The 15,037-nt window shown below is 43.9% G+C and overlaps 1 protein-coding gene across 1 annotated transcript in view; it reads right to left on the bottom strand.

Annotated features, from left to right (window-relative positions):
* DNAH9 (dynein axonemal heavy chain 9) overlaps positions 1-15,037 on the bottom strand; it is a 419,100-nt gene that overhangs the window by 197,397 nt on the left and 206,666 nt on the right. Inside the window, exons 39-42 of the mRNA XM_075561068.1 lie at positions 13,225-13,390; positions 10,757-10,859; positions 9,987-10,226; positions 2,447-2,608 (exon numbers count right to left, since the gene is read on the bottom strand). Coding sequence (XP_075417183.1) covers positions 2,447-2,608; positions 9,987-10,226; positions 10,757-10,859; positions 13,225-13,390 — 671 coding nt within the window. The remainder of the gene's footprint in view (positions 1-2,446; positions 2,609-9,986; positions 10,227-10,756; positions 10,860-13,224; positions 13,391-15,037) is intronic.

Below are 15,037 nucleotides of genomic sequence, written 5' to 3'. Positions count from 1 at the left end.
GCCTCTATTCAAGCTCTGCCAGGCAGTGACAACAGGATATTGAATAAGATGGAAATGCCATGTAGGCGAGCTAGTCTTGCTTGGTGTTCTTGGGTGGCACACAATGCTAATGTCCTAGGCTGCTAACTGAAGAGCTGCAGGTGCTGGAGGATCCCTCACGATCCCCTTCAGTCACTGACAATGCAGTGCACCGCAATTCTACTCTGAGATACGTGGGGTTGCGTGAGTTGAAATTGACGTGATGGGAAATGGTACTGGTGTTCCTGTAAGATAAATAAGGGTATTCCAAATTTGCAAGGGCAAATAAGGTGGAAATGAGGGCATTCTCCCAGTTTGAAAGGGGTAACAAAAGCAAACTCTGGAGAAATCTGGTCTGCAGGTACTCTTTGATTAAAAAAAAAAAAGTCTAATTTTATGCTCAGAGCTATGCAGTGTATAAGGGAGAGTAAAACATGAGTCATCTCACAGAGTGAACCAGAGAGTCTTCAACAGTGATGCTGCCTCCCACAAGATCCATAAATCAGAGAACTGTAAGATTTTGGTGGTGAAAGGAGGATTCTATGACTTTTAGTGGAAATTTGGCAACTTCTTCTTGATATCAACACCAAGATTTGATACAGCCAAATGTGCTTCAGATTGGCATTTGCTACTTTCATTGTTTTTAAAACCATGGCTCTATTAGTTATATCTGGGTTATGATCAAAAGTACAGAGAACCACAGGATCCTCTGCTGTATTTTTGCATATAACGCACCCACTAAAATGATGCACACAGGCACATCACACACACAGTGTGCATAGGATGCTAATGTGTGAGGGGGTTGCATGGATCTTAGAAACTCATATAATGTGCGTGTTCGATGTGTGAAAATAGAGTTGTTTACTTAGATTGCTAGCCCAGACCGATCTGAGGAGAGCTACAATTAAGACACAAACCGGCAAACTTGACAGTGCTTAGAAAGGGGCATCTAAGATGTGAATGTGCTGAATACTATTCCAGATAATATGAGATAACTAGAAAGTGATAAGAAAAATAAGAAAAATCTTAAAATGTTCAGCCTGTTTGGTGGCCAGCTAAAATAAGTGACATAAATGCCATCGATAAATCTAAAAGGCTGCCCTAATCACCGAGAGGGACCCAAAGTTAGTATCTTCAGAAATAGACTCAGGAGCTCGTCGGGAGAGGATATGGCACCAAGCCTAGGGACAATATACACTGAAATCTAAGACTTGGCTATTTCTAAGTTTAAGAAAGGGGGACAAGCAGCACTTGGGAAAACGCGGGGCTTTGGCTGACAGAAGGTTAGCTGTGAGGTCATTTTGATACTGTCTAATGCAGTGTTAGGTTGTGCTTGAATGCCAGACAGAAAACGCTCCCTAAGCATATTCCATGAACTATTTGTTCTGACAGTTATTTATAGGTTTTATGAAGAGCAAAGAGTTTTAGGGTCTAATATAGTCAAGAAATGCTATTTAATCAGAGTTAATCAAGATTTTTCTGGGCTTTCATGTGCTCAGCACACAATGAATCTCCAAGAGGTAGACAGAGCATAGGAAGAACTTTCTTAATTTATTTCACCAACGAGTCTTTCTTTGCAAGAAGGAAGCTCAGGACACATTTTGAAAAGCACTAGAGTAATTTCATAAAACCAAAACTACAGTCCCCAGGTTGATTCTGACTCAAAGCTACCGGAGAGAGGGTTGCCAAGGCTATAAATCTTCCCTGGAACAGACAAGCCTCATCTTTCTCTTGAGTAGCAGCTGGTGTGTTTGAACCCTCACTTTGCAGTTAGCAATCCAGCAATAAAAGGTTTGTGGCTCAGCCCCAGCTTTGGGTTGTTGTGCTGAAGGCTGGGTACCATAATTTCAAAGGGGACAGCTGATGGGAGAGCCATCAAAAGGGTGAACAGGATGGAAACCAAGCCATATCAGACCTGGCTCAAAAGAACTATGGAGACTTAGCTGGGAGAACATGACACTCAGAAAGGAAAAGATGAAATGATTTTAAACCTTTAAAAGTCTCTCGGGTAAACCTGGAGTCAGTGAGCAGGCACATTAAGTACAGGTCACGATTAAAAGGAATTCCATTAAAATTGCCCCCAATTTCCAAGTGGTTCCCAATTTGGCTATTCTAAAACAAGATTGCCTCTGGAAAAGTTTGCTCTGCATATTCAAGGATGATTGCCTGAGATGACCAATTTGGAGAATGCTTCTGAGGAGACTCCATTTTGGGTGGGACCAGGTGATCTCTACGGACCTTCCCAATGCTGAGATTCTGTAATTAATTTGGGTCTATTCTTGTCCCATTGTATTTCATGTGGGCAAAATTAAGATAAATTCCATTTTAACCCAATCTTTATTTTTTTTCACAATTCATGGTCTGTAATGTGGGCAATTATGTAATTGTAATGATTTCTGAGATGCAAAATAACTCTAGTAATACTTACATCAAAACTTTTCTTTGCTACTTCTGCTTGAATCTTATCAAAAAGATCAATGTCCTTTTCTTCCACCATTTTATCCCGATAAACTCGATTTGATTCATGTAGATAGAGTTTTACTAGGTCAAGTGTGGATTTAACACAGTCCACCGAGGAGAAGAGAAGGCCCTTCATGAAGAACAGATAATGCATGATGTTAACAGTCATTCAAAATTAAACAGCGACTATTTACTGAATTCAGAGATGTGACAGGCTACTTGTTTTGCCTGACAATGTTCATACAATCCTTATGATGCTGTGAGGTTATTTTTTTATTATAGCCATTTTTATATAATGTGGAAATGCAGAAAGAGAGAGATGATACTTTTGAAACGTCTGACTGACTTTAGAGCTTGGGATCTTACCTGCTATCTTCCAAATCACTACAGTAAACTGAGAAGTGACTTCTCTGCTTATTTCTGTTCCATTTATGTCATTTGGAAAGGGATGATTGCTTAATATAAACGCAAAATTGTGGCCAGTAGCTTGGAATGGGTATCGAGGACCTTTGTGGGTCAGCAGTGCAAGTGATCATCTTTCAGCAATTCCTCTTTGTGCTTGTCAGAATGACTGGTTCACATATTTACCATTCTTTTAAAATTTTTTGTCATCTTTCAGGGTTTTTTTTTTAAGCCAATGTCTTGATAAGTCTGCATTTAATTCCCTTGGGCCATTGACCAGAGATGGGAAAAGCATCTTATTTTACTGAAAAAACGAAAACACAACAGAAGTCACCAAGATCAGTGGTCCTCAACAAGGTCAGCAAGTGCTCCAAGTTCAAACTCATTTGTGGCTGCGCTTTCCTTATCACTGTTGTCTTGGAGAAAGGGAGTTCATCCGTGCCTCCCTCAGCATATTGTTCAGATGAATAAAGATGCCCCCAAATCTGATCATGATAAAACTCTCCATCTATTTGCTTACTTTCACTTCCTATAAAATCAACATTCCACTTACACATAATTCAAATTTTATTTTTTAAAATAATTTCTCGAGTACAGGTTTACACTGCCATCTAATAGTTTCTAAACTGCCTGTTCATTGACATTGATTACATTTCTTTTTCAATTTACAAGAAAGCAGAAAATAATTGTAAAAATAGAACAATTCGAGTGGGTTAAAAAGGAAAACAAATGATAAGATACTAAGGTTTAAGTAAACTAGATCTGCATCGGGGAGCCCTGGTGACATAGTGGATTTTGCATTGGGATGCTAACCGCAAGGTCAACAGTTTGAAACCACCAGGTACTGTGTGGGAGAAAGATGAGTCTCAGAAACCCACCCAGGCAGTTCTACTTGGTCCTACAAGGTCACTATGAGTCCAAACTCGACGTAAAGCAGTAAGTTTTGTTTGTTATCTGTATTAACTCACGTTCTAGTGTATTCTGAGGGCAGGGTTTTTCACACCACCGGTCAATGGTCTGAGGGCATTCAAGGGAGGCTTATCCCTGGTGAGGTCTTTGCAAATGGATTTTGGGCTTTCACGGTCTTCCATAGCCGTCTGTAAACTGGGTGCTGAGAAGAGACGCTCCAAGACATTTCTCTCCTTTAATCCTGGATTTTGTTATTTATAATCACTGGGTAACCCAGGTTGATGTGCTTCTTCTGTGTCTGCATGACTTCGCTTTCTATGTTTCTATTTAAGAATCTAGAACAAATGATCCTCATTGCTGAAATCATCCATGATATTCTCCCTCCCTGTCCAACTGATGTTCCCACACAGCCCTGTACATATACATTTCTATTATAAAGGATGGATGATTTTCTAAAATGATTTTTTCCTTTACAGATTTGTTTCTTCCAGGTCATGGTGTGTGTCTTGAAAATAGGGAGGCTGAGAGATTTCATTTCTGATGTACTTTATTTCTTATTGTTCTATTACTAGCACCTAGTATGGTACCTGGCATTTTGTAGATTCTCAATGAATGCTGATTATATAGGCTGATATTACATTCTTTGATTACTATAATAAAGTAAAAATTTCCATCAAGATTTCTGCTGTTAGGGATGAATACCAGGATTGTAGGTGAAGGGATAGAATGGGCGGTGTAAGATATATATAAATAACAATATATAATATATGAAGAGCTTGTGAGGGTGGCAAGGCAGGGGAAGGAGAGAAAAAACAAGAACTGATATCCAGGGGCTCAAGGAGAAAGGTAACATTCTAAAACTGTTGATGCCACTATTTGTACATATCCGCTTAATAGAATGGATGTATGGACTGCTATAATATAGGTAAGATCCCCCAATAAAATGTTTTATTAAGAAAAGCAAAAAATAATTTAAAAAGAACAAAAGAGATTTCTGCTTTTCGATAGTGGCAGATTAAAATTCTCTTCAAAAGCAAAACCAAAACAAGCGCAATGATACAGAGTCAATTCGGACTCATGATGGGGCCCAGCAAGTAGAGAGCCCTGGCCTCTGCTCTCAAGGCTCTCCCGGTCCAGAGGGAAAATGCAAAAAATGAGGACGATTGTGAAGAGTCACAAATCTTAAGACACTTCTGCCCTCAAGAGGTAGGATTTACATCTCGTCCTTATTTGTAAATTTTTCTAAACATTCACTTTATATTCGAGCCCTTGGTCTCAGCTCCTTTTTTCCCTGTCCCATCCCCTCTCCCACCCTTGTGGCCCCTTGATAAAAGCCCAGTCTTTCTGCCTCAGAGCTGCTGGTGGTTTCGAACTGCCCACCATGCAATCCAACCCAATGTGGTACCACTAGGTGTGGTTAGTTGTGATAACTAACTAAGCTTCCTGCGTATCACTTCTCTGTGTCACTACTTGTATGTGTATCATGAATTGAATTGTGCTCCCTCACAATACATGGCGATTTGGCTGTGCTTCTCAGTGGTTTGGCAGTAATACTGTAATGTGTAACGTGAGAGTGATGTCATGTCTGGTGTGGTGCGCCCATATGTGGCAAATCAATGGGAGGATGAAATGTAGGAGGCAGCCCTGATCCATGGAAGATGTGAGGAAAGACTGCTGGAGGCGTGGTCGGCAGTATCTTTCCTCTCTTTCCCCTCCCCAAACCATTGATTTTGAGCTAATACAGCGATGATCTCATTGCATGGCTCAGTCATATTAAGCAGCATGGTGCCACTGCTACCACATTCCATTTCAAAGCAGAGAGAGAGAGAGACGTGAACGGAGAGAAAGAGACCTGGGCCTCCTGCATACTCTGAAACTCTTAAAAGCAGGTGGCGACTGATGACAGGACACATAGAGAAGTCCAAGGAATTCTGGGCCTACAGAAACAGAAAGCCCTCCCCGAGTGCTAGTGTCGTGAGTTTTACACGCCTACCCACCCAACCTGGGAGACAGTACATTTCTGTTTGTTGAAACTACCCACTTGTAGCAGCTCCAGATAACTAAGGCAATAGGTATACTTTACTAAAAACGTTTAATAAAGCACCAGCTCCCTTTGGCTCTACCTATGGATGTGTCTGAAGCTCTTTCCACTATCAGTTGACCTTGATATTACCCTGGTCTTAGAAGCAGAGGGCAGGAAGAAGCACTGTCTTGATAAGTTAGAATATATATGTGTATATATATATATATATATATATATATGTATATATATATATATATATATATATACACACACACACACATATTCACAAGTGGGTAGCTTGAAATTCAAATCACAGCAATAGGAGGAGGTCCTTCTTTACCAATTTCAGCTTCTGATAGCTGCCAGCTCTCCTCGTAGAAGGAACTATTTCCAAAATTCATCTTCACCATCTCCCTGTATGTGTGTCTCTGCTGACAGTTTTCTAACTCAGAAGTGGATGGGTTTAGGATCCACCCTACCCTGGCATAACCTGAACTGATGACAGATCACACTACCCTATGGAAAGTGATTGCCCTACATCCCCCTAGATGTCAGGTAATATCACATTGGATTTCATTATGGATGGTGGTTAGCTCTACCTGAGGCCAACTGATCTGATCACATGTAAATTCTCATGTAACTAGGAGTTACTTTTCATGTAACTAGCGTTACACTAGCATTTGATGAAATAGCTGGGAACCAATGACTAGCCATTTTGATACGTGACATTAACCACCACAAGCACCAACAACCCGGCTCCTGGCTCATAAGATTTCATAATGAACAGTCAAGTTTCTAAACTCTGCTTATGGCCAAACACTCTAGCTGACTGGCGGACAAAAGCTGAGTCAAAGTAAGCATGTCAAGGCAAATTTCACACAATTTCAGATCACTGTGGGTAGTGTCGAGAAGGCAGTACTTAATGATTTCAGCTATGCAGAGTGCTATCAAATTCTGTTCTGACTGAGGCAGAGTGAGGAAAGTGCAGAGATCAGAATTACTGAGCCTTCATTTAAGTGGCATTGAGGGAAAAGAGCAGTGTTCCCTAGACAGTGTCTGTCTCCCTGGAAGCATCCGACCGTCACGCTAATCTCTACTGTCAGGCCTTTAGCAAGCTGGCAGGCAGGGAGCTCGTGGTCAGACTGGAAGCTGGAGTCTTCCTTCTGGAGAAGGGCAAACTGCTGTCTTTGAGGCTAACTCACAGGTGAAAAGGAAGTGGGCAGCTCCAGGCGGTGCATCCTCCCTTCCACACCCGTGGCAGGCTGCAAAGCTTGGATGCAATGAAGCACCAGGGGTGGCAGCCTGAGTCAGGCCAGGGAACAAGTCCCTCGATCCCTGCTTCCATCTCCTCCCTATTTAGTTCTTTTCTACCAGTGCACCAGTTAACACAGGGGCAAAGTTGGACTAGAATACACCTCGCACCCTGCCAAATTACCTATATAAATAGTTAACACATTCAGCTGCTAACTGCAAGGTTTGAGTCCACCCAGAGATACCTTGGGAAATAAGTCCTGGTGAGCAGAATCCAGGGAAAGTCAATGTCTGCAGATGTAGTTCGGTGTAAATAGAAAATCTTATCATTTGATCTCCCTTTCAGTCCATTTTAAAATTTGTTCTAGATTTTTAATATTCTTCTTCTTTCTCTTTAATTGTGGTTTTATCTGCTTTGTTTTATTATTGTTGTTAGGTTTAAAAAATGTGTTTCTGTAGATGAAATCTAAGATAGGTAAATCGATAGAGACAGTAACCGGATGAACGGTTGTTGGGGCTTGGCAGGAGAGATTGAGGGGGAAATGAGGAGCTCATTTAAGGATGCATGAAGAAAACGTTAAACAACTGATGTGGTGAGGATTGAACACCTCTTCTGATCTGTGAAATAATTTACAGATAATGCCAATGAAACTGTGTAAGATGGGGTGGCAATCTGTTTGTCATTACACAGTATAGACTCCAGGGCTGGACCTTCTGGTTTTCAAACTCAATATCTTGTAGCCGCTGCACAGTCAGTGCCTTGGGAGAGTACACTCCAACTGTACTTGTTCTTAAAGGAGTCCTGGTGGTGCAGGGGTTAAAGTGCTTGGCTGTGAAGTGGAGTCAGCTGTTCAAATTCACCAGTGGCAGTCTGTGCCAAGAAGGATGCCAGCCCTGGAAACCCCATGGGGCGGGTCTGCTCTGTCCTATTGGGTCACCTGGAGTCAGTAGTTGACTCAATGGCAAAGGAGTTTTTGTCTGCTCTAGGGGCATCTAGAAATTCAGTGGTAGAATTTTCCCTTTCCAGTAAGATATCTAAGTTTGATTTCTGGCCAATAGCCACCATCCATCTGTCAGTGGAGGAATGCAAGTTGCTATAATATTGTACAGGTTTCAGCAGAACTTCCACATTAGGACAAACCAAGAAGAAAAGCCTAGTGCTCTTCCGAAAATAGACGAATGCAAACCTTATGTCCCACAACTACCTGGTCTTCTCCCAATCATGGGTATGGTGCTGGACTGGGCAGGGTTTCTTTCCATTGTGTGCGAGGTACCCGGCTATCAACAACATATCTGGAAGTGGATGTTATTCCTGACATTTCCCTGTGGGCGTGACTTCGATTGGTGCAATAACGACTTCTCCAAAAATTCACTGCCCCCGATTCAGTATGGACTCACGGCGACCTTATAGGACGAGGTAGCATTGACTTGTGAGTTTCCAAAACTGTTAGCTGTTCGTGGCAGTAGAAAGCCCCATCTTTTCGCCGAGGAGCCCCTGGTGGTCTGGAACTGCAGACCTTGAAGATCGCAGTTCAATGCATAACCACTATGCCACCGGGGCTCCTACTGCTATGCATTTTGGAGAGGGTTCTCTTGGGAAAATAGTTTCTGCAGGTTCTTCTCCAGGCTGGAATAACTGTGAACTCCATAAATGGAAAAGCTGTATTTGACCTAAGGGAAGGGGAGCCCTGAGCTCAAACCATAAGTCAATTGTCCTCTGGAGATTTTAAGAGTGTCCATTCACACAGCCAGAGCAAGGTGCTGAGACAGGCCTTCAAATCGCAAATGAGGAGGTGAAAGAGTCCGAGCATAACTTTGGGTTGGAAAATAACCTGGAAGTCTAAACAGTCTGTTCCAACGGTCAAGAGTTCCAACACAGCTTCTTTGGTGCTGGCGCTGGAATCAGAATATGAGTTCAAGTCTAAATTTGGTATCGAGTCTTCACATGACTTTGAGAATTGCCTGGCGGCTGGAGAGCTGCCTCATCTGGAGCAGAACGATTTCGTATACCTCAAGAGATATTTTTTTTCACCCCCCCCCCACCAAACATTGGCTGCAGCATCAGGGACTACTATAAATTTTGCTTTGTGTTGTTTTCCTTGCAAGCCTGCTGAAAACATCATATAACATTATATCCAGGTGTTGTGGCCTTTCCACGGAGAGGAGAACAACTCAGTGAAGCAGAATATATAACTGAGAAATCATTTATCGCTAGACCAAATTTGTGGTAGTCACCTAATCTGGTGTCAATTTCAGGATTGAGTGTAGGGGTGGAGTGTAGGCTGTCAATCTGGAGATAGCCAATGAGACTTCTTTGGGCGTGGCCTTCTCCTGAGAATTCTGGGAAATCTGGTACTTTCTCCTTGGAGGCGCAAGACACCTCTCTCTCTCTGCTGCTTCCTGGGATACGTTGCAGAAGACAAGCCACATGGACGCAACCAGACCTTGGAAGCCGGAGAAGCCACAGAGAGACCCCTGCCAGTGCTGAGATGTTTGCAATGACACTGGATCCCAAATCTTTCTACCCACTGGCCTGTGATATTCTGCATTTGGCAACATTGCATGTGTTTTGTGTGTCTGAAGAGGACTTTATAGATTGATATCAGAAATATGGGCTAATATTGGACTTATGGACTTGATCTGGACTGGGCTGGGATGTTTTTTCAATATTCAATTGCTCTTGTATATAAATCTCTTTCTTATACACACATGTGTGTCCATGGATTTGTTTCTATAGTCTATCCAGACTAACACAAAACTTCATTGAAGCGCCAGCTTATGGAGTCCACCTTATTCAACCTGCTTCATGTATGTGAACTATGAATGTACCTCCGAGGTTGGCATTAGATGTAGTTTTGGTAGGGCTGGGAGGGTGTGGATCATCTCTCATCCTCCTAAAGCATCACAGTACAGATGGGCTCACCTGGAAAATGTTGGCAAAATCCCTGAGGTTGAAGATGTAGTGAAATTTGATGGCTGTGGGTAAGAATGTGGTGGCCACTCTCTGGTGGAAAGTGAGGGCCAGGTGGATCAGCTGCGGGATGGATTTCTGCAGTGGCGCTGGGAAGTTACCAAGCCTCAGATGCTGACTCAGGATGGTGCTGTAGATGGAGGACAGAGCGTCTTCTCCCGGGAAGGAGAGCACAAACACGCTGAAGTGACGCTGCACAAGGAAACAAAGGCACAGAGGAGAGGCCATGAATTGAATATCTCCTCTTCTTGGAACAAGAAAATCACTTTTGCTAGATTTGGGTAAAATAATAGAAAATTCTTATGAGAAATATGCCCCGTGAGGGCTTTGCGCTCTACTTCTGGTCACATTTCAGACACTAAGCTGAAACAGGAAGGTCTGGGGGAAATACGGGCTTTTGCCCAAAGTTGGCAGCATGGGGTTAGTAGGAAGAGAAGTGACCGTGGAATCAGACGCATTCATATAACAGCCTTGGAAATGTGATTTCATGTCTCTGAAGTTCTCTCGCATGGAATTGGGGGTAGTTAGACTGATGACCTGTCTGGCCTCTCCAGCTCCAAAGACTTCCCAGGTCTAGGCGTAAGTCAGCATACTGCATAATTTACCACTGGGAGAGGCTGGGTGGTGTAAGGGCCAGTTGTAAACCATACTCAGTATCAGTCATGGTAAAGTTTGTTTTTTGTTTGCTTTTTGAGGACCGGTAAGCCCGGCTCCTCTCTTACCTGGAGCCGTGGGTTGATGGTGAAGCTGCCTGCAGTGGGATTCATGCAGGAAACATACTGCACATTCATGATCTCCTTTAGGAAGAGCTTGTTCCTGTCATACCTGCAACAGTCAGAAATGCTGGGTGAGAGTTGTCAAAGGGCTCACCCAGGTGGGTTCCAAGACTGTGCTGTCAAGGTGAGCTAGGGTGTGCCTTAGCTTTCCTGTGTTTGAGAATTAAAATACTTAGATCTATGGATGTGATTAAAAGAGATAGGGAGCTAGGACACACTCCTCAAGAAACGAGTATACAAGGAAATACCACAGGAAGAAGAGACCACACAAATGACAACCAGGGAGGCGTGGCGCCCATGAATCCCAAGGGAGCCATTCTTTCCAACAGGACAGAGCGGCCAACCACCTCAGGTGCTGCAGATACAATAGGAAAGATGGCAACTCCAAGGGGCCCACTGGGCTCAGCCATAAAGACACAGTTAGTTTTTCAGGTAGAGTTCAGTACAGTAGAGGGAATTAGAAGCCAAACAATAGCCAGTCCTGGAGTGGGGAAAAAGAAAATGGAAACAGAGAAGTTTGGTTGGGTAGGGGATAGGAGACAGGATAAAGTGAGAGAATGAATGATTTTTTCCAAGTTTAAAGCCTGATGTGAAGGAGCCCATTAGAGGAGAAGGTTTTCAGAGGTGTAAGAGCATAGGGAAGTTGTTGATGGTTAAGCCTTAGGCAAGATGCCAACAGGCCACCCCCATCTGTCAGTTGTTTCTGGGCCATCATCTTCTGTGCTGAAGCAATGACACCTCAAATACTAGTCGGTCACCCCTGGTGGACAGGCTTCAGAGAAGCTTCCAGGTGTGTGTTCAGGGCATGTGGCAATGGATGCATGGTGTCCATGTTCACTGTGGCGGTAAGTCAGCTGAGGTGCGGGGGGAGTTTGAGAAGTTCCAATAAGTTACTACTTCCCATTTAAGGTGTTACTAGTTTTAGGAGTGGGATCTAAAAGCAGGAGCCCTAGTGACACAGTGGTTAAGCACTAGGTTGCTAACTGAAAGGGTGGTGGGTGGTGGTGGTGGTGAATCCATCAGCCATTTCCAAGCAGAATGATGTGGCAGTCTTGTGCTTGCATAAAGACTCCCGCCTTGGAGACCCTATGGGGCACATCTAGGCTGTCCTAGGTGCTAGCTGATGGACCGCCAACTCAGTGGCACTGGATTTGGTCTTTTGGTTTGGGACCGAAAGCTGCACCCCCAAGTCTGTGGAAAGGTGGCCTTGGAAACTCACAGGGGGTGGTTTTCCTTTGTGCTATAGGGCTGCTGAGAATCAGGATGGACTGGATGGCAGAGGCTTTGTTTCGGTGAACTTGATCCCAGTTTTTCCAAGGATAGAGCAGCTGCTCAAACACCCGGGTGAAGACTGTGGGGAGTTGATATGGCAGGCACCCAAAAGAAACTTTAGGAATGAAGGAGAGCTCGTTGAAATTACCATCATAATTGTGTTTCTTCTCTGTGAATTCCCTCTGCCAATGTGCCATTCTTTCTCAGCAGCTGTGAGGTGGGAAGGTGAGCCAAAGTTTCCTCACACTATTGAATTGCTTCTCTCTCTATTTCTCTTTTCCTGGAATATTCAGACCTTTTGGCATTAAACACTATTTTATTGTACGAGATATTATCAAATCCTGGAAACTCTCTGAAGCTCCTCTGCCGGCAGATAGATGCATCCTATTCAGTGTTTTCACTGAAGGGCTTCACTCAGTGCTCCCAGCCCAGGGTGGAAGCTCAGTGGTGCCGGGGGCTAGGTGTTGGACTGCTAACCCCAAGACTGTCAGTTCAAAGCCATCAGCCACTCCATGGGAGAAAGAACAGCTAGCTGCTCTTGCAAAGATGTAATGTTTCAGAACCCCTATCTGGGTAGGTTCACTCTGAGTCAGGACGGACCAGGGCATCATGAGAGTGTGGTTAATTCTGCCCTGGGGACTTGAGGACCATTTCTAGAATTCTTGGGTGGTGCAAATGGTTGTAAACCAGAAGGCTGAAGGTTCTAGCCTCTCCGAGATGCCTTCAAAGACAGTTTTGGTGATCTCTGTTCAAAGGGCCACAGATCTGAGAACCCGAAGGAGGGTGATTACACTCTGACATGCATGGAGGTCACTGGGAGTTGGCACTGACTTGAGAGAAACTGGTTTCTGGAGAAGGCAGCCTCTGAGATGAGTGTCGAAGGAAAAATAAAGCATTTTATGTATTTATTTTTAGACGGAGACTTCAGTATTTTATCTAGCCAAAGTTTTCAGATGGCTATCAGTGGCCCTAGCTGGGAAAACAAAAACACTCCAGAGAGCAGAGAAGCCGAGAGCGAACCTGGTTTACCAAGGAGCTGTGCACCTGGCACTTCCTCTGGCCTGCCATGTACTAGTGCGTGTCTTCCGCATGGGCTCAGACCTGATCCCTGGCGCACAGCCCCTTTGGCTGTCTGCTCTTACCAGTGCCCATAGTCCAGGTGCTGCCTGATGATGGTGTGGGGTTGCACAGTCCCGTAAGCGTCCACCTCAGGCATGTTCATGTCATCAATGAAGTAGATCAGCTTCTTGTTGCCTGGAGGGCCATAGTTCCTGCCAGCCTTCTTCTCCAAAGATTTCTCCAGGACAGCTGTGGAGGGAGGCAGTTAGTGAGAGAAGGAGATTGTACCTGCCGACATAATACGGGGACAATGCATCTATCAAAGACAAGCCACCATACAGAGCACCAGCAGCAACCACTCAATCCAGGTTTTCTGCAGGACTAGAAACGATAGAGGCCGGGAAGTCCTTGGGTGGCATCAACGGTTAAAGTGCTCGACTGCCAACCGAAAGGTTGGTGGTCTGAGTCCATCCAGAGGCACCTTGTGAGAAAGGCCTGACCAACTATTTCTGAAAAATCCACAGGGAGCACCATTCTACTCTCACCACAGGCGGTCATCAGGAGTCAGAGCCGAGTCCACGGCCACTGGCTTAATCGCTGCAATAGCAACCAGGCAGTATATATCGCAATGTAGAAATATTTAATTGCTTTACCAAAGGTGGGGGAACATATATCTTTCTCCACTCTATTACTTAAATTTGTCCTCAACAAATCTTGCCAGGCTGGAATCTGTGTTGTCTGATTCCTTCTCTGTGGCCTGATAATTGGGGAAACAACCGAAGAAGAGAATCTCTGAAGGTACGGAGATTGTTCAGTTAGGGGCCAGGACACCCCCAGGCAGAGGGCGGGCACCATTCACGAGCACAGGGATAGCTGGGAAATTCTCCAAGGTTGCTGCTTCTACTCCTCAGTGAAACATGCCCGCCTCCCAGTGTTGACAAATAGCCAGTAATGATTCCATCACCATGAAGAGCAGAGAGGCCTCCACCTGGCATACTGGACACAGGATGCTCTTGCTCTCTGCTGTCTTTGGCTGGAAGGGTGGCTCTAAGGACAGAGCCAACAGTCTTTGGTTGTTTCTTTAATTATCAAGTCACAGAGAAGGACTCGCCTGGCACAGATCTGCAGCCTGACAAGACTTGTTTAAGACAAAATGGAGTGGAGAGAGGTGTATATGCTTTGGAGAAGCAATGAAATATTTATATATTGCAAGAACCAACACTTCCTACTACAGCTGGAAGCTCTAAGCACCATCTGATTTCTTCTCTTGAAAAACAAGTTTGTAAACAAGGAGAAAGTGTTAATAGACAGTTGAAGGTGACAGAAAGGAAGATGAGTCCCTTCAAGAAGGTTGAATATTCTAATTTTCTGGTCTTGAGTTAAATTAAGTGTTTCAAATATGAATTAAATTTAAATTTAATTAGCATCCAATTAACATATACTACCAACCAATTAATCACCCGACACTCTCCTTCTCCCTACCTAAAGATGTTACAACTAAACGCAAGATCTGCCAAAGTGAAATATAATTAATGGGTTGCCAAGGACAAGCCTTGGAGAACAGTCTTTCTAAGAGGAAACTTTCTCCTTAGGAACACTGGCTTCTTTTCCTCTCAAGGCAGCAAGATTCAAATAAACTCCAAATTAAGCAGACCCTGTAATTTTGGTGGATTAAACTCCTTATGCTTCTAAATGATTGTTGAGGAGAAACGCATGTCAGTGAGCAGGAAGTGGCCTTGGACAGCACCCGATGATCTCAAATGGAAGATGTGCAGTTCTTCAGAGAATGGAGGACTCTATATGGAAAAGCAGACCCATTACTGAACTCTTCTTGGCCAAGTTCAGCTCCATGTCACATCCAGGATAGTGGTATTGAGTCATTGTTTCCAGGGAGAA

This window comes from Tenrec ecaudatus, chromosome 10, assembly GCF_050624435.1.
Source record: "Tenrec ecaudatus isolate mTenEca1 chromosome 10, mTenEca1.hap1, whole genome shotgun sequence".
Lineage (NCBI taxonomy): Eukaryota > Metazoa > Chordata > Mammalia > Afrosoricida > Tenrecidae > Tenrec > Tenrec ecaudatus.
This window is presented reverse-complemented; position numbering and strand designations above follow the sequence as displayed.